The following is a 17281-nucleotide window of genomic DNA, read 5'->3' as shown; positions in this document are numbered from 1 at the left end:
TTTGGAGGGAGAGCTCTGGTTTCATTGGCCTTCAACTATTTCTATGATTATAAAAGGTTTCATGCAATTTGTGTGCACTAATGTTTGAGCCTATTTTAGAATTCAACACGTTTGTCCCCTGATGAAGACTGAGTTGACAGGAGTCAGGTCCTTCATCCCCTATACCAGGGATATGCAATTAGTGGACCTCCAGCTGTTGTAAAACTACAAGTCCCATCATGCCTCTGGGTGTCATGCTTGTGGTTGTCAGAGTCTTGCTATGCCTCATGGGACTTGTAGTTCTGCAACAGCTGGAGGTCAGCTAATTGCATATCCCTGCTCTATACAAATGGTTGTAAAGGCCATTTTTGTTATAGGACTACAAAATTAGTGGTCAGATATTTCAAATTAAACACCTGGTTTAAATCAGTTTAATTGCCTTGCATCAATAAAATGAAAGGATTATTTGTTGGTTTTGGTGCCTAAAAAAATCCCATCCAAATGTAAGACTTTACTGCAAGAGGGTTGTATAACCCAGGTCAGTTTTGTGCCATTTGCAACCAATTGAGGACATAATCAAGAGGGTGAATCTCCCCAATACAGAAAAAAAAAAAAAAAAAAAAAAAAGACAGGTTTTCTAAACCAGTTACTCTCAGACTACAAAAGTTGTGCCTTTAGTTATACTTAAACCATTGTGACCCTATAATCATTTTGCTTATTCAGAACAGCAATACCTCACATGCATAGCACAATTTAGGTTTACGTACACGGCACTTTTATTGCCATCACACTATGTCCACTATATGATGGCATAGTCAGGTGACAAGCCGTGTTAATTTTGGCAAATGTCGATTTAATTTCAATTTAGTCAACTAAAATTCCCAGTGCATTTTAGTCGACTAAAATCTAATGTGTTTAGTGTCTAATGCATTTAAGCATTTATCTAGAATTTCCAAACTCATTATATACTCCTGAATAAAAGCAAATCTAATGAGGAGCTCCGAGGAGGCCTGTACTGCTTGCACACAGTGCTAAGCACATCACAGTCCCTTGCTGGGAGGGGAAACAATCACTGGCTTTACAGACAGAGCTCCAAGGAAAGCAGAAGCACCCAACATTTCCATGCCATTTTCATCCGTTGATGAAAATGGAATTGATGCGTTAGTTTGTCACTGGAAATACCGCTGAGGAAAATCGAAAATGTTTTAGTTGATGAAATCAACACTGGTGACAGGTCCTCTTTATGAAACGATCAGGTGTCGATTAGAAAACTTCTGAAATCTTGCTTTCATCGTAAGGCTTTATGTACACAAGCAGCTCCTAAAACTTGTTTAGGTGTTTTGCCAAAGCTCCTAAGACCGTCAATGTACACATAGGTTTTTAGCAGTTTAGGAGCTGCTGTGGTTAGGGGAGCCTCCCTCTCCTGAATGCGGAACAATTGAGTTCAGGATAGGAATGTTTAGACTGCTGGCCACAGGAAACGCAAACCACATCACGATTCAATTACGATCAATGCAAGCAGGGTGTCCATGAAGCCTTCGATTTTTTTTCCCCCTGCAGTTCCAAGCTCCCTGGAGAACAAGAGCCCAGAAGCCACTGTGGGCACCAGTAGGGGTACTGCACTATTACAGTACCGCAAGTGTGATCATGTGGCTCTAGAGCCACTCTGATCACTTGTATCTGAAAGCCCACAGGTCTTAAGTTGTTAGAAAACTCATTTGCATAGAAGCAGCTGTGAGCTTGCTGTAACCCCTTGAATACCAAGAGGTTTAGAAACATCTTGCGAAACAAGATGTTACAAAAACTGGCTATGGCAGCAAAAAGGTTATAGCTACAAATGTGGAAACTTGACGTCTGGAAACGAAAAACCTGCATACACCAAGAATAGAAGTGGAAAGAACATTTGGTACTCACTTTCTGTGATATCCCAGGGAACACCACCTAGAAATACCTTGCAGGAATAAACTGGATTCTTGTAGTTCCGGGGAGGCAGCTGACCACTCCATGTGCAAGTTGCTTCATTTACAGCTGATAAAATGAGCAGATGGCATTAGCTCCTGCCTTAAAACCATCCAAGTGCTAAAACTTGACATTGACAGAATTCAATATTAAGCTCCTAACTTGCATACATGCAACTAATGCAAAGTAAGGTGATAAACATGCACTGTCCTAGAACAGTAACATAGCAATAGTGCTAACCATGCTATAACTAAAGTAACTGCCACCATGTCTCACTAAACAGCCATGCGCCCCAATGCTCCTGGCACATGTCTCAGCTCTCCCTTATTCCTTCTCTAAAAAGAAAGCCATCAGCCTTCTTTGCTAGCCGAAACTGTTGCACACTAAAACTAGAAAAAAGGAAATTGCAAAGGCTCACCTGTGTGCCCATTTTACCTGTTGTATTAAGTTCAGGGCAGCAATGATTTTCATAAAATTAGTTTGCCGATTGTTTCACTTAAATGAAAACCTCCAAAAAGTGGTATATAATTTAGTTATGTAAAGTAAAACAAAAAATTCTTAAACTATATGCAGTGGTAAATTTAAACCACCAGCTATATGGTTACTGAACAATATATAATCCGCTCTGAGAATAGACATTAGAATTTGAATCTGGTACATAAACTGATCAGAATTGTTATTAAAAAAAAATTAAGACCCTCAAACAGTTTTGCAGATTTTCAGACAGGACTGTATGTAAATATGGATGTCAGACTCCATTGTCACAGGCAGTGCCTGCTGTCATTAGGACATTTGGTAGCAGCATGCTTTTTGTATCACCTGTAACGATTGTGTTGAAAAACAAAACAAATGAGCTTTTTACAGCACACCAGATAAGCACTTTTAAAGGTGAAATATCTATGTAGGATATACAGGGTATTTTAACTGGGAGTCAGACCTGAAGCTATATGAAGTGTGGAGGGGAGTATACATTTATATTATATATTTTGCATAGATATACATTTTAAATATAATGCACACTACTTGTAAAACTACTTTAAATTGAATTGTAATGCCTTATCACCAGTCTATCGAGCTCCTCCTGCCTTCAGAGTGCCCCTATAACAAAAGGTAAAGCAGCTTGCCATGAGGTACTAGTGCATATTTGCTCCCAAGCCTTGCTCTATTCAGCCATAAAAACGCCAATGCCCATCCCCGCCCCCAGCTCCCTCATTGGCTCACTGGCTGTGATTGATTGACAGCTGGGGGGGGGGGGGGGGGGGGGGCAGCACACAAGTTTACCTTCATGCATTGAATGCATCAAGGTGAAAACCTTCACAACCACTTGACCATACTAGTTGTAACTGGGAGATATTGCTAAAGTGTAAAAACTGTCCAATCTTTGGGAAATTCATGTGGCGAGTGCTTCAGAATGGTAATGGTTAGGAAAGCAAAGATGGGGCAGCTCTGTGCAAAGGAGTAGGTAAGTGACATGTTAGAAAAAAAAAAAAAGCCAATAGTTACAATCGCTTTAAGGGCTCGGCAGCCAAAATCAGCATCTGAATCCAGAGAAGGTGGAGGCTGATAACTTGAAATGTAATTGTAATGCCTTTAGTCTAACAGCATTTTGCATTATATCCATGAAAAAAAAAAAAAAAAAAAAAGTCTCAGCCTTCAGTACTACTTTAAGCTTTATATTGCGCTGCCCCCCCATGTTTGACTGCCAGCTAAAAAAATTACCCATCTCCTATTTCTGGAGATAATGTATATATTTAACCCCCTATAGTACTGATTAGCTGCCGTTTTTGTACTAAGGGCTAAGTTGAATAACCCCATCATGACAGGTGACACAAAAAGCATGGGGAGGAGGAGGGAGGATCAGCAGCTACAAATACTGCGGCTGCTGACTTATTAGGACACTTACCTGTCCAGGGAGCCCGCAATGTCAGCACCCCAGCCGATTTTTGGATCACCTCTCGGTTGCTACCACTGCCATTTGTGGTAAGGGAAACCAGCAGTAAAGCCTTTCAGTTTCATAGCCAGTTCCCTACTGCGCATGGGAAGTGCGCTGCCCTTTCTAACTGAACTAACCAAACTTCGAGGGATGGCGCTGCGATCTCCTGGAAGTGGGGACGGGTACCTGTCAAAAGGCACATCCCCCCCCCGCCATCAGAGTCACATTTGGCACCTTTCAAGTGAAGGGAAAAAAAAAAAAAGGAACCACTTCTGGGTGGAACTCCACTAAGGTCTGACAGGTGCAGGGAGTTTGTATCCAGCTACTTGCCTATGACAAGGGAGTCTCATGCACATTATGATCCTGTCTAAATCTGCAAAACAAGGTTAATTTTTAAGAAAAATAAATTTGAGTAATATGCAGCAGATTCAACATTTATATTTATATAAATCTCTATACCTTCGGTCATTGAGTGGATTCGATCTTTTGTTCACTAACCATATAGCTGGTTATTTAGATTTACCACTATATATAAATGTTCAAGAATAAATGGTCTTAAGCTTTACATAAATTATATAGCACACTTTCTGATTAATCAAAACCATAATCGCCAATGAAAATAGTTGCAGTCCAAGTGATTAAAACTACTGAGCTGACTGAACTTGGGACTGCAAGTTTTGTTCCATTGGTTTAACCCCTTGGAGCTGGCACCTCCTGGCCCTTTAAAGGATTTAGGATGCCGAGAGGCAGGGTTTATGATCACGGACCTCTGATTGGCTGTCACATAATTGGAAAAGCTCCCATTCACGAAAGCTCCCGATCTCAGCACAGCTGTATTCCACCAATTCACACAAACATGCAACCGCTTGGCACCAAGGCCTACCCGCCGAGAGGCTGCATATCTGCACGTGGCCGGCACCAACGGGTTAATACCAGGACCAATGGACTATGGAAAGGGCAGTTACAATTTGACATAAACGTGAATAACCAAAAAAGGACATTTTGAAAATACTAGACATGTGCACACTGAAATATTTCGTTTCGGAATTTTGTTTTCGTCCGAAAAATAAAATTTAGTTACTCCCGAAAATCGTTTATTGCGTTTAAAATTGCATTCGTCCAAAAACCCAAATTAAGGTCGAATCTGTCATTGAAGGCTTATGGTGTCTGTTGAATGTTCAAAGATTCGACGGAGCAGCTAAACTGTAAGATGCCGTATAGTTTACCTGCTCCATCAAATCTTTAGAACTTTCAACACCATAAGCCAAAGTACGTGTGTACTTAGCTATTTTACTGCTCCTCCTCTTTGGTTACAATCAGCCAATAACATTCATCATTATTTTACTTCCCCCACCAAATTCCAGCAGGAATCTTCTCTCTACGTCGAATAATCTTGGACTAATAGAGCTAAGGTTAGGCACATTCGACCACAGGTTTGATGAACACAGATTGTTATTGTCAGCGTCATGTCGAATCTCCTATCTATATTGAACTGTTGTAGCAACGAAAATAAAGCACTTCTGTCGGATCTTTCGTTTTTTGGATTTTCCACTTTCGTTATCGTTTGTTAAAACTAACGAAAATACCTGAAATTCGGAAGAAAACGAATGCACATTTCTAAAAATAACTGCATATCAAAACAAGGTCCAGAATTAGACTAGCTGCAGATTAATGAAGTGGGCTTCTTGTCAGTTTAATATGTTCCTAGCCTTTGCCAACTCTTGAACATCCATTTCAGGCTACCTACCACATAAAGCAACCAAGAGGGAGAGCTGTAAGCCTGACTTTTGATTTAGTTTTCCTTTCTCCTACTGTAGTGAGGCTAGTGACAAGGGATAAATGCTTCCTACACATGCACCATTTCAGTGGCCATGAAGACTGGATTTTCTCAGCACCTCAGTGATTTGAGCTTTAGCAAAAAAAAAAAAAAAAAAGTATTTACAGCATGCGACAGCCCATAAATTTCTTACCTGCAGCCTGTCTATGCAGCCGAGCCTCCCTTTCAATGGAAAATGGATCTTCTGCAGATTCTAAAAGGTCCCAGGAGGGCCAGACTGAAGCACCCGGCCATCTCTTGGACATCCCCATGGGGGAAGCTGTTGCAGCTGCTAAAGCAGCATGATCTGGATCCAGCCTTGAGCCAATAGCCAACTTCAAGGGGTCTCGAGACACACCACCTCCCAAGGGAAGAAATGGTAGGGGAGGAGAAATCCGCAGACTAGACTAGAGTGAACCACAAACCACCAATTAGTGAACTTTATCAAATTATAGCAAGCAACACTTAAACAGGTCATCACCAGTAAAATTTGATTTTAACTAGGGTTGCACTGATACCACATTAAGACTGAGCCGGGGGTGGGGGGAGGAAGAGTACAGTGAGATTTAATGCTTGTAAACCCCCCCCCCCCCCCCTCATATCAATGCAAGTATCAGTATAACCAATTTTAACTTACCAGTAAAGTCAGTTTCCTAGAGTACAGTATAGGACATTATAGGACATACAGCTTTACATTAACGAAGCCCTACAGAACAGCCAAGCAATTTTCCCCCCAAAAAAATAAAATAAAACAGAAATCTCCTATTGTGGCTGTGTTTCTAACAGTTGGCATGGTGGCTGTCAGAACAGCTGCTGCATCTGATTGAATGATTTTAATCCCTTTTTTTTTTTAATAAAAAGGGGCTGTTGGGCAAGACAGACAGGACGACCAGCTTACAACTGGGTTATATGCAGTTACAGTCATGTGACTGGACAAAAAAAAAAATAAAATAAAATGGCTGCTCAGACCTTCATTTCTATAACCCAGCTAGCCTCAGTTTTGTAGCAAAAACACAGGAAAAAAAAAAAAAATCAAAGTGGAGGGTTTTGTGTCCTGCACTCCAGGAAAGGTCAAAAATCCTATTTTCCTGATCACAGTGCAGGTCACAGGCTACTAATCCTTACAGGTATGTCCAAAAGCAGGCTAACTAAAAGGGTAAGTAACATAGCAGATATTGTCAATGGGTCCACACAAGTCTGAGTAGGCTCAGAACAGCAGTCTGTAGCACCTTATGCCTGAAACAGGCATCAGAAGTAGTGTGATCAATCTGATGAACCCTTACAATCTAAGCGTTCATTTTTTTAAAACCACATACTTGCCTCCAACTGTGCAGCTTGTTTTGCACAGAGTGGCCCCAAACCTGCTCTTCTGGGGTCCCTCGGCTACTCTTGCAGCGCCTCCCCGCATCAGATAACATCCCCCTGGGAGGAGGAGAAGCACTCTCCCGGGGGGGGAGGGTTACCTTGAGGGCATGCTCCTGAGTCCAGCATTCGGCGTCAATAGATGCAGAATGCATGACTCGGCACCGCCTACGTCATTGGATTTGATTGACAGCAGCGGGAGCCAATGGCTGCGCTGCTATAAATCTATCCAATCAAGAGCAGAAAACCCCGGGCAAAGAGACAATGCGTCCCCGTGGATCAGGTTCCAGGGCTCAGGTAAGTAAAATGGGGGGCTGGTCACTGCCAGGTGTTTTTTCACCTTAATGCAAAGGATGCATTAAGGTGAAAAAACAAACCCTTTAAGCACTGTAAGATCTGGTGGAATGTGTCCCTACAGGGAAAGGAAAACCACCTATCCTTCAGACCATAGGCCTAAACTCCTCAAACCCACCTAGAAATGGTGAATGAAATGCAAGAGAACCTTGCATGAACCCTCAGGCAAAACAAAGGGAATCATTTCCTAAAGAGTAGTGGAAAGGTAAACCCACAGATCACCCACATCTAGGCAGCAAGGCAGTGTAGGGCTAGTTCCTTTGGATGCTTAGGGGCCAGACATAAGGACAATAACCTGCATAAGGTGGACAGCAGAAAACTCTTAAGAGGCCATGACTAAAACAACTTGTTACAGTTAACACCAAGAAAGGCGCCATACAACAAAGGGCTGCAAATTCAGAGACTCTCCTTGAAGGTGTGCTAGCAACCAGAAAGGCCACCTTGCATGAAAGATGGAATATTCTGGATAGGCCCAAATTTCAATTTTTGTAGATAGGAAAGAATCGAAGTGTCTTGGAAAGAAGTGAAGGAAAGCCTTCATTAGCGTGAGGCTCCAGATGTCTGAAAACAATGGTCAAGGTAAAAATATTTGTCCCTTGCTACTCAAAACTAGACGTTAGTCCAGATTTGAAAAAAAAAAAAAAAAAAAAAAAAAGGGTGGGGACGGAAAGTATTCAGACCCCCTTAAATTTTTCACTGTTATATACACACACACACACACACACACACACACACAGTACCCCATATTGACAGAAAAACACAGAATTGACATTTCTGCAGATTTATTAAAAAAAGAAAAAAAAAACTGAAATATCACATGGTCCTAAGTATTCAGACCCTTTGCTGTGACACTTAATGAGAATCATGAGGTCAAAGGAACTGCCTGAAGAGCTCAGAGACAGAATTGTGGCAAGGCACAGATCTGGCCAAGGTTACAAAAAAAAATGTCTGCTGAACTTAAGGTTCCTAAGAGCACAGCGGCCTCCCTAATCCTTAAATGGAAGATGTTTGGGACGACCAGAACCCTTCCTAGAGCTGGCCGTCAGGCCAAACTGTGCCATCACTGTGGCTCAGCTCCAGAGATTCAGTCGGGAGATGGGAGAAAGTTGTATTAAGTCAACCATCACTGCAGCCCTCCACCAGTCGGGCCTTTATGGCAGAGTGGCCCGACGGAAGCCTCTCCTCCGTGCAAGACACATGAAAGCCCACATGGAGTTTGCAAAAAAAAAAAAAAAAACACCTGAAGGACGCCAAGACTGAGAAATAAGATTCTTTGGTCTGATGAGACCAAGATAGAACTTTTTGGCCTTAATTCTAAGTGGTATGTGTGGAGAAAACCAGGCACTGCTAATCGCCTTTCCAATACAGTCCCAACAGTGAAGCATGGTGGTGGCAGCATCACGCTGTGGGGGTGTTCCTCAGCTGCAGGGACAGGACGACTGGTTGCAATCGAGGGAAAGATGAATGCGGCCAAGTACAGGGATATCCTGGACGCAAACCTTCTCCAGAGTGCTCAGGACCTCAGACTGGGCCGAAGGTTTACCTTCCAACAAGACAATGACCCTAAGCACACAGCTAAAATAACGAAGGCGTAGCTTCACAACAACTCAGTGACTGTTCTTGAATGGCCAAGCCAGAACCCTGACTTAAACCCAATTGAGCATCTCTGGAGAGACCTAAAAATGGCTGTCTACCAACATTTACCATCCAACCGGACAGAACTGGAGAGGATCTGCAAAGAGGAATGGCAGAGGATCCCCAAATCCAGGTGTGAAAAAATCAAGTTAGACTTACCGGTAACTTGTTTTCCAGGAGTCTTTCAGGACAGCACCTTGCGAGCGTGGCTCCACCCACTTGACAGGAAACACCTCCACCAAACTTCAAAAGGAGGCTCCTTCCCACTTAGTAGTAGAGAACCTCCGGCCCAAGCTGGAACACATAATCAGAATATGGTTAGTCACAGCATATTCATGGGTTGCTGCTGTCCTGAAAGACTCCTGGAAAACAAGTTTCCGGTAAGTCTAACTTGATTTTTCCCTTAATGTCTTTCAGGACAGCACCTTGAGAGGATAATAGAGACTTACCCACTTAGGGAGGGACCACAGCCTGTAAGACCTTTCTGCCAAAAGCTTGTTCGCTTGCTGACAGAAGATCCAGTCTGTAATGACGGACAAACGTAAGATAACTTGACCACGTAGCTGCCTTACAAATTTGATTTGGGGTGGCATCAGCTATTTCTGCCCATGTAGAGGCTTGAGCTCTGGTAGAATGTGCTTTGATGCCCAGAGGGGGAGATGGCCCCAATTGAGAGTAGGCTGCTAGAATTTAAGCCATCTAGCTACTGACCCCTTAGAAGCTTGTTGGCCCTTTTTTTCCAGAAAAAAGTATAAACAGAGTCCGAGGACCGAAAGTTCCTTGTTACTTCCAGATACTGTAATAAAGTCCTCCTTACATCCAAATTGTGGAATTTGTCTTTTTTTCCCCCCCGAGGGGTTAGAGCGAAAGGTTGGCAGGATGATCTCTTGCGACCTATTGTGGGCTGACGCCACCTTTGGTAAAAACCCAGATCAGTTTTAAGTATAATCCTCTGTGTAGATGGTTAAAAAGGGGTTTTTTTTAACAGATAGGGCGTGCAGCTCACCAATTCTCCTTGCTGACGTTATTGCAATCAAAAACAAGGTTTTAAGAGTAAGATTCCTTAGAGAGATTTCTTGTAGTGCTTCGAAAGGTTCCTTTTGGAGGGCTTGCAGGACCACTGATAGGTCCCAGTTGGGAAAGTGCTCAGCCGGAGCTGGTCTGGACCTGGTAAGCTCTTTGAAAAACCTTATAACCAAGGGCTCAGAAGAGATTGGTCTTTCTAGAAATACTCCCAAAGCAGCTATTTGTACCTTAAGGGTGCTGACTGACAAGCCTTTGTCTGCTCCATTTTGAAGGAATTCCAAAATTGACACTAAATTATTTTTTTCTTTTTGTCGAATGACAGAAAGTTGTAGACTTTCCAATATTTAGAATAGATTTTTCTGGTCACTATTTTCCTACTGGAAAGTAAGGTAGTTACCAAAGGTTGTGACAGACCTTTGTTTAACAACTGCTCCTCAGAAACCAGGCCGTGAGGCTTAGACTGGCCACTTCCGGGATGCTGTATCTGACCTTGTAGAAGCAAGTCTTGCCGGTGAGGCAGCTGCCAAGATGGTCTGACTGCCATCTGAAGAATGGTGGTAAACCATGTCCTTTTTGGCCAAAATGGAGTAATTAGGATTACTGCCACTTTCTCCCTCTATCTTACTTAATACCAACGGGATCAGTTGGAAAGGAGGAACGGCGTACTCCAGATAGAAGTTCCAGGCCTGAATTAACGCATCCATCCCCTGGGCACTGTCGTTTCTGTGAATCGAGAGTACTGGGAGTTGCACATTTTCTTCTGACGCAAATAGGTCTATTTGTGGTTGACCCCAGGCCCTGGTAATCATTGCAAAAATTTTCGGATTCAAGCTCCATTCTGACTCCTGAATACGCCTTCTGCTTAGATAATCTGCCACTACATTTAAGGTGTCTTTGAGGTGGACTGCTAAGGACCGTATATGATTTTCTGCCCAAATCAGGATCTTTGAAGGCAGCATCTGCAGTGTTTTGCTTCTTGTGCCCCCCTGCTTGTTTAGGTAGGCTATGGTAGTGGCATTGTCTGAGAGGACCTGGACATGGGAACCTTGAAGGATTGGAGAGAAGGCATCTAATGCGAAGGCAACTGCCCTTAGTTGCCTCCAATTTGAGGACCTCTTTGCTTCTGTCTGAGACCACACTCCTTGGGTGAAGTTTTGACCCAAGTGAGCTCCCAACCCCATACACTGGCATCTGTCGTTACCACCTTTTACATTGGAAACGACCAGAGCAGGCCCTTTGACAGATTTTCCTGACTTCACCACCAAAGTGATCTTTTGACCTTGGTGGGGATTTTTACCTTTGCTTCCAGAGATTCTGTCCTATGATTCCATATTCTCAGGAGAAAAGTCTGGAGGGGTCTGAAATGCAACCTTGCCCATTGAATGGCTGGCATGGTTGAGGTTAGGGTTTCTAGGGATGGCATAACTTGTCTGATAATTCCTGGTTTGTCTGTAAGGACGCTACTACATTTTGGACTTTTACCTTTTTCTCTTCTGGGAGAAACTGTTCCCTTGAACAGATCTGATACCCCAGGAATAGCACTTCCTGGGCTGGATTGAAATTTGACTTTTGCATATTTATGATCCAACCCAAGGCTTCTAGATGATCTCGGGCTTTTCCGAGGTCATCTAACAATTTTTCCCTGGAAGGGGCAAAGAAGAGTAGGTCGTCCAAGTATGGAATTACCGCAATCCCCTGCAGGCGAAGAGGTGCAAGCGCTTCTGCCATTATTTTTGTAAATATTCCTGGGGCAGAAGAAAGGCCAAAGGGGAGGGCCTCGAATTGTAGGTGCAGAACCTCTTTTCCCAAATTTATCGCCAACCTTAGGAACTTTTGAGACTGCGGGGCTATGGGGATATGCAGATAGGCATCTCGAAGGTCTATTGATGTCATAAAGCATTCCTTTGTCAATAGGTTTCTGACCGTGAAGATGGAGTCCATACGAAATCTTTTGTATAGGACTGATCTGTTCAGCGGTTTCAGGTTTAGGATTAACCGAGAATCTCCGGATGGCTTTTTTATCAGGAATATATGGGAATAAAATCCTTGATAAAGCTCCCCCTGTGGGACGTAAGTCACAACCCCTTGATCTATTAGATCCTTTAACAGGTTCTTCATTGCTAGTGATTTTGTTACACCTCTTGGAAGATTTGTCACCAAGTACCTTTCTAGGGGGGAGATCTGAAAATTCTATACTGTAACCCTGGGCTAGCATATTCAGAATGTACTGGTTTTCCGTTATGCTTGCCCAATAGGGGAGAAAGCCCTGAAGTCTTCCCCCACCTGTAACCGGCTGTCATTGCGTCTTGCTGGTTGACACAGGAGGATGGAAAAGGACATTTCCCTTGCCTTTTCCCCTCTGCCCTGACCAACTTTTTTCTCTTGAGGCTTGTTTTGTTCCTGAGCCCTTTGACGAAAAAAAAACAGTTTGACTGGTTTTCTTCTTGACAGGAAGAGATTTTTTTTATCTGCAGTCCTGTCCAGAACTGAATCCAAATCAGGGCCAAACAATAAATCCCCTAGGAAAGGGACTTCTCATAACTTATTTTTAGATGCTGCGTCCCCCCTGCCAGGTCTTTATCCATAATGCCGTCTAACAGAATTAGTAAGGGCTGCAGCTTTAGCTGTCATCCTGATAGGCTACTGCTGCTGAGAGAGTAGAAAAGGAGTCAAGGATTTCTTGCTTAGGGGAATCTGCTATTATATGAGCTTTAAGCTGATTTACCCAATACTCCAAGTTTCTGGAGACGCAAGTAGTTGCCATTGCTGGCTTAAGGTTGCCCATAATGGATTGCCAAGTCCTCTTGAGTTGTTGATCCATTTTTTTATCCATGGGGTCTTTTAGGATCCCCATGTCCTCAAATGCCAGATCAGTAGATCTTGACACCTGAGAAAAGGCTGCATCAAGTTTTGGAACCTTATTCCAGAGAGCTGCTGGGTCTTCATCAAAAGGGAACCTTCTCTTATGAGCCCTAGAGAAGAATTGTTTCCCATCAGGGTCAGCCCACTGATAGTTTCAGAGATCCCTGCGTGGACTGGAAAGGTACGAGATTTGGACTTGCTAAGCCCTGCATACATTTTGTCTTGTAAAGACATTTCCTTACGTTCTTCCTCCAGGCCTAGAGTAGCATAAATAGCCTTCAAAAGGCTGTCCACTTGATCCAAAGATAATTTATATTTGGAAGACATTCTCCAGCTCATCCCCATCTGATTCATTAGAATGAGAGGGGGAAAGCCGTTCCTGGTTCAGAGGACCCATTTCTGCCTCCACTGCCGGGACCAACAGTGAGCCTTGAGAGGACTGTGAGGTAGTGGGCTGACTTGCAGATGGATTTGTGAGCGAGGATCTGAAGGATTGGTGGTAGTAATGGTAGTATCCAATTCCTTTTTGGCAGATGCGATTAGATCACTGCATGCGGAAGCGGTTTCTTCCCTCACCAAGAAGTCAATACATGTTTGACATAAAGTCTTTTTCCAGCCTTCATTTAACTTAGTTTTGCATGAAGGACATTTCTTTTTAATCCCAGGGTCAGAGCTCTTGGCCTGCCATAAGGGAACAAAAGAGAAAACAAAAACAAACCATCCTTTAGAGTCAGCCTGATTACTTAAGATGCTCACCACAGGTGCACAGTGAGAAAAACACCAGACTCATGTGCCCTGACAGGCCCCTCTGCCACCAGGGGGAAAAAATACCCTCACTAAACATTTAGGGAGAAGAGGGCTAGAGAGACTCCACAGTAACGCTGAGCAGAAACTACAGTCTGCTCCTTACCTGGGCCTTGCTGGTGCCTGTGCCACTTGCTGCGGTTCCTGAGTCCATGCTGAGGCAGCAGCGTGATGCTTGTGGCAAAAACGCTGGTTCCGCACTCTAATAGCACCTGTGCGCCGGACCGGAACTAGAAATATGTAGGCACCAGACCTATTCCTCCCTCCTCCCCCTGCGCTTCCGGCTGAAATGACGCCTAGCGCCTGCTCGTTTGATGCCGCCCCACTTTCTGATACCTCACATCCGGCGGATGCAGTCCTCTGACTGCCCTTCCCAAGATGGCGGCGGTGTCAGGAAAACATGTGCTGGCCAAAACAAAAGTGCCTGTCATGCCTGACGCCCCTGGCCAGGAGCAGCGATTCCTGGAGCTGTCCTGGCTCTCCCTGAGCACTGACAAGGGAGAAGGAGCCCATCCACCCGGCACCCGTAAGCCTGTGGCAAATGGGAGGAACCGGCTCTCTTGAGTAGGGAGCCTGTTCTCTCAGGACAGTACCTTGAGAGCTCCAAACTCCTACATGTGTTCCCGCCGGAGGAAACAAAAACTGATAAGTGGGAAGGAGCCTCCTTTTGAAGTTTGGTGGAGGTGTGTTTCCTGTCAAGTGGGTGGAGCCACGCTCTCAAGGTGCTGTCCTGAAAGACGTTAAGGGAAAACTTGTTGCATCTTTCCCAAAAAGACTCATGGCTGTATTCAATTAAAAGGGTGCTTCTACTAAATACTGAGCAAAGGTTCTGAATACTTCGGACCATGTGATATTTCAGTTTTTCTTTAATAAATCTGCAAAAATTTCAACAATTCTGTGTTTTTCTGTCAATATGGGGTGCTGTGTGAAAAATAAATGATTTTAGCAAATGGCTGCAATATAACAAAGTGAAAAATTTAAAAGGTGTTCTGAATACTTTCCGTCCCCACTGTACATACCGGCAACGCCTTTTCCAGGAGACTCAGGACAACCACCTTTGAGAGACCGGCTCCTCCCTTCAGAGGAAACACTGATTTAGCGTCAAAATTTAAGCCCCTCCTGCCCCACTGGACCTTCAGTTTTCCAAAAGCACCTCTGGCCAGCTGAGAAGACAAGTCACACAACTTTAATCCCCCTGACTGTTCCCCTGCCAGTGACTTATTGCAAACATTTTTTGGGTGGGTACAGGTGCTGTCCTGAAAGACTGCTGGAAAAGTTACCGGTATGCAACTCTGCTTTTCCCTAATAGTCTATCAAGACAGCCACCTTTGAGAGGATAAATGAGCACTTCACCTTAGGGTGGGACCACTGCTTGCAGGACCTTTTCCCCCAAAGGCCTGATACTTAGCGGATAACAGGTCCAACACATGGAGTTTGTTCTAAATAGTGCTAATTGTCAAAAAAGATGACGCTAACTAACCCCCATCCCTGGACTAAATAGTTACAAAAGATTTTCCTCTAAATGGGACTTTGAAAGGGTACTGTACAATCTGGTCAGTAAGACAGTATAAGAAATGTATGTTTTTAATAGAAGTTAAAAACGTAACATGTATAATACAGAGTATATCAGATGCAAAATATGGGATGTGCAAAAACACAGCTGACAACCATTTGTCTGTTGAAAATAGGAACAGATACCCAATGTGTTTTGAGTCTGCGACCATTAGTTCTTCAGGGAGGGTAGTTGCAACAGGACGTGAATACATCTACAATTGATAAAAATATAAAGATATCTGCATTGAAACAAGAACGAACAAGACATCAAAATATAAGATCTCAATTGTGTGTGCACCAACCATGCAGATTGCATAAAACACTCAAAGTGCACAAGGCGCATCTGAGGGCCAAATAGTGTGAGTGTGTGTGTGTGTGTGTGTGTGTGTGTGTGTGTGTGTGTGTGTGTGTGTGTGTGTGTGTGTGTGTGTGTGTGTGTGTGTGTGTGTGTGTGTGTGTGTGTGTGTGTGTGTGTGTGTATATATATATATATATATATATATATATATATATATATATATATATATATATATATATATATATATATATATATATATATATATATATATATATATATATATATATATATATATATATATAAAACACCTACTCATGGAGTTCTAATGTCTCGGAAGGACCTAGTGCTGGTAAAAATCCCCCACTAACTTCAATGGGAGACTCAAACAGCATTAGGAGACAAAATAACAGGCCTATAATGAGACAAAGGAGAAGAAGGGGACAAGAGCGTCAAATCACTCAATACCACTGGTATCCCCTTGAATCAGGAAAAAGGAATGATACCTATATTTTTATGAATGCCAAAAAAGTTTCCCTTGACTACTCGCTCCAAGACTCTGGTGGAGACTTTTGAGGGGGCTGTTCAGGGGCACCCTCTGAGTGACTTTGTCGGGCCTCAGATACGCTTTGTGTGCGGTCACCCCTCCCTGGATCAGAATGGAGTGGCCTGTAGCTGCAGCAATGTTCTAAGCATGTTTAGCTTAGATGCAAGATACTTTGAGTGTTTTATGCAATCTGCATGGTTAATGCACACACAATTGAGAAATCTTATTTAGAAGTCTTGTTCTTTGTTTCAATGCATCCTATTTTCAACAGACAAATGGTTGTCGTTGTCAACTGTTGTGTTTTCGCATATCCTTATATTATTTTGCATCCAATATATTCTATGTATTATACGTTAAAGGGGTTGTAAAGGTAAAAATTTTTTCACCTTAATGCATTCTATGCATTAAGGTGAAAAAACTTCTGACAGAACCGCCGCCCCCAGGCCCCCCGTTTTACTTACCTGACGCCTCGAAAGTCAGCTTCGCGTTCCCAACATCTGTTCCTCCGCTCACCCTGGCCGCTGATTGGCTGCAGTGGATGGATTGAAAGCAGCGCAGCCATTGGCTCGCGCTGCTGTCAATCACATCCGATGACGCGGCGCGCCGGGGGGCGGGGCCGAGTGATACAGCGAGCGGCTATAGCCGCCGGCTGTATCACGGGAGCGCGCCCGCAAGCACTCACCACCGTGCGAGGGAGCTCGCATTAAGGTGGTGAATGCTTGCGGGGAGGAGCTGAAACAGCCGCCGAGGGACCCCAGAAGACGAGGTTCGGGGCCACTCTGTGCAGAACGAGCTGCACAGTGAAGGTAAGTATAACATGTTTGTTATTTTAAAAAAAAAAAAAAAAAACACCTTTACAAACGCTTTAAGTTTACTCTATTACAAACAGAATATACACATACATATACAGAGGAGACGGAAAGTATTCAGACCCCCTTACATTTTTCACTCTTATATTGCAGCCATTTGCTAAAATCATTTAACTTCATTTTTTTCCTCATTAATTTACACACATTAGGAAAGCCACACCTGTCTATATAAGACCTTACAGCTCACAGTGCATGTCAGAGCAAATGAGAATCATGAGGTCAAAAAGGAACTGCCTGAAGAGCTCAGAGACAGAATTGTGGCAAGGCACAGATCCGGCCATGGTTA

General features: G+C 43.4%; 1 protein-coding gene across 3 annotated transcripts in view; it reads right to left on the bottom strand.

The window, feature by feature from the left end:
• Window positions 1-17281, bottom strand: part of CPEB1 (cytoplasmic polyadenylation element binding protein 1) — a 92246-nt gene that overhangs the window by 53182 nt on the left and 21783 nt on the right. For all 3 annotated transcript variants that reach the window (XM_073618961.1, XM_073618962.1, XM_073618963.1), the window contains 2 exons: window positions 5842-6094; window positions 1894-2007 (listed from right to left, as the gene is read on the bottom strand). In XM_073618961.1, coding sequence (XP_073475062.1) covers window positions 1894-2007; window positions 5842-6094 — 367 coding nt within the window. The remainder of the gene's footprint in view (window positions 1-1893; window positions 2008-5841; window positions 6095-17281) is intronic.

The sequence above is a fragment of the Aquarana catesbeiana genome, linkage group LG03, assembly GCF_042186555.1.
Source record: "Aquarana catesbeiana isolate 2022-GZ linkage group LG03, ASM4218655v1, whole genome shotgun sequence".
In the NCBI taxonomy this organism is placed as follows: Eukaryota; Metazoa; Chordata; class Amphibia; order Anura; family Ranidae; genus Aquarana; species Aquarana catesbeiana.
Note: the sequence above shows the minus strand (reverse complement) of the source record. Positions and strands in the feature narration are given on the sequence as shown.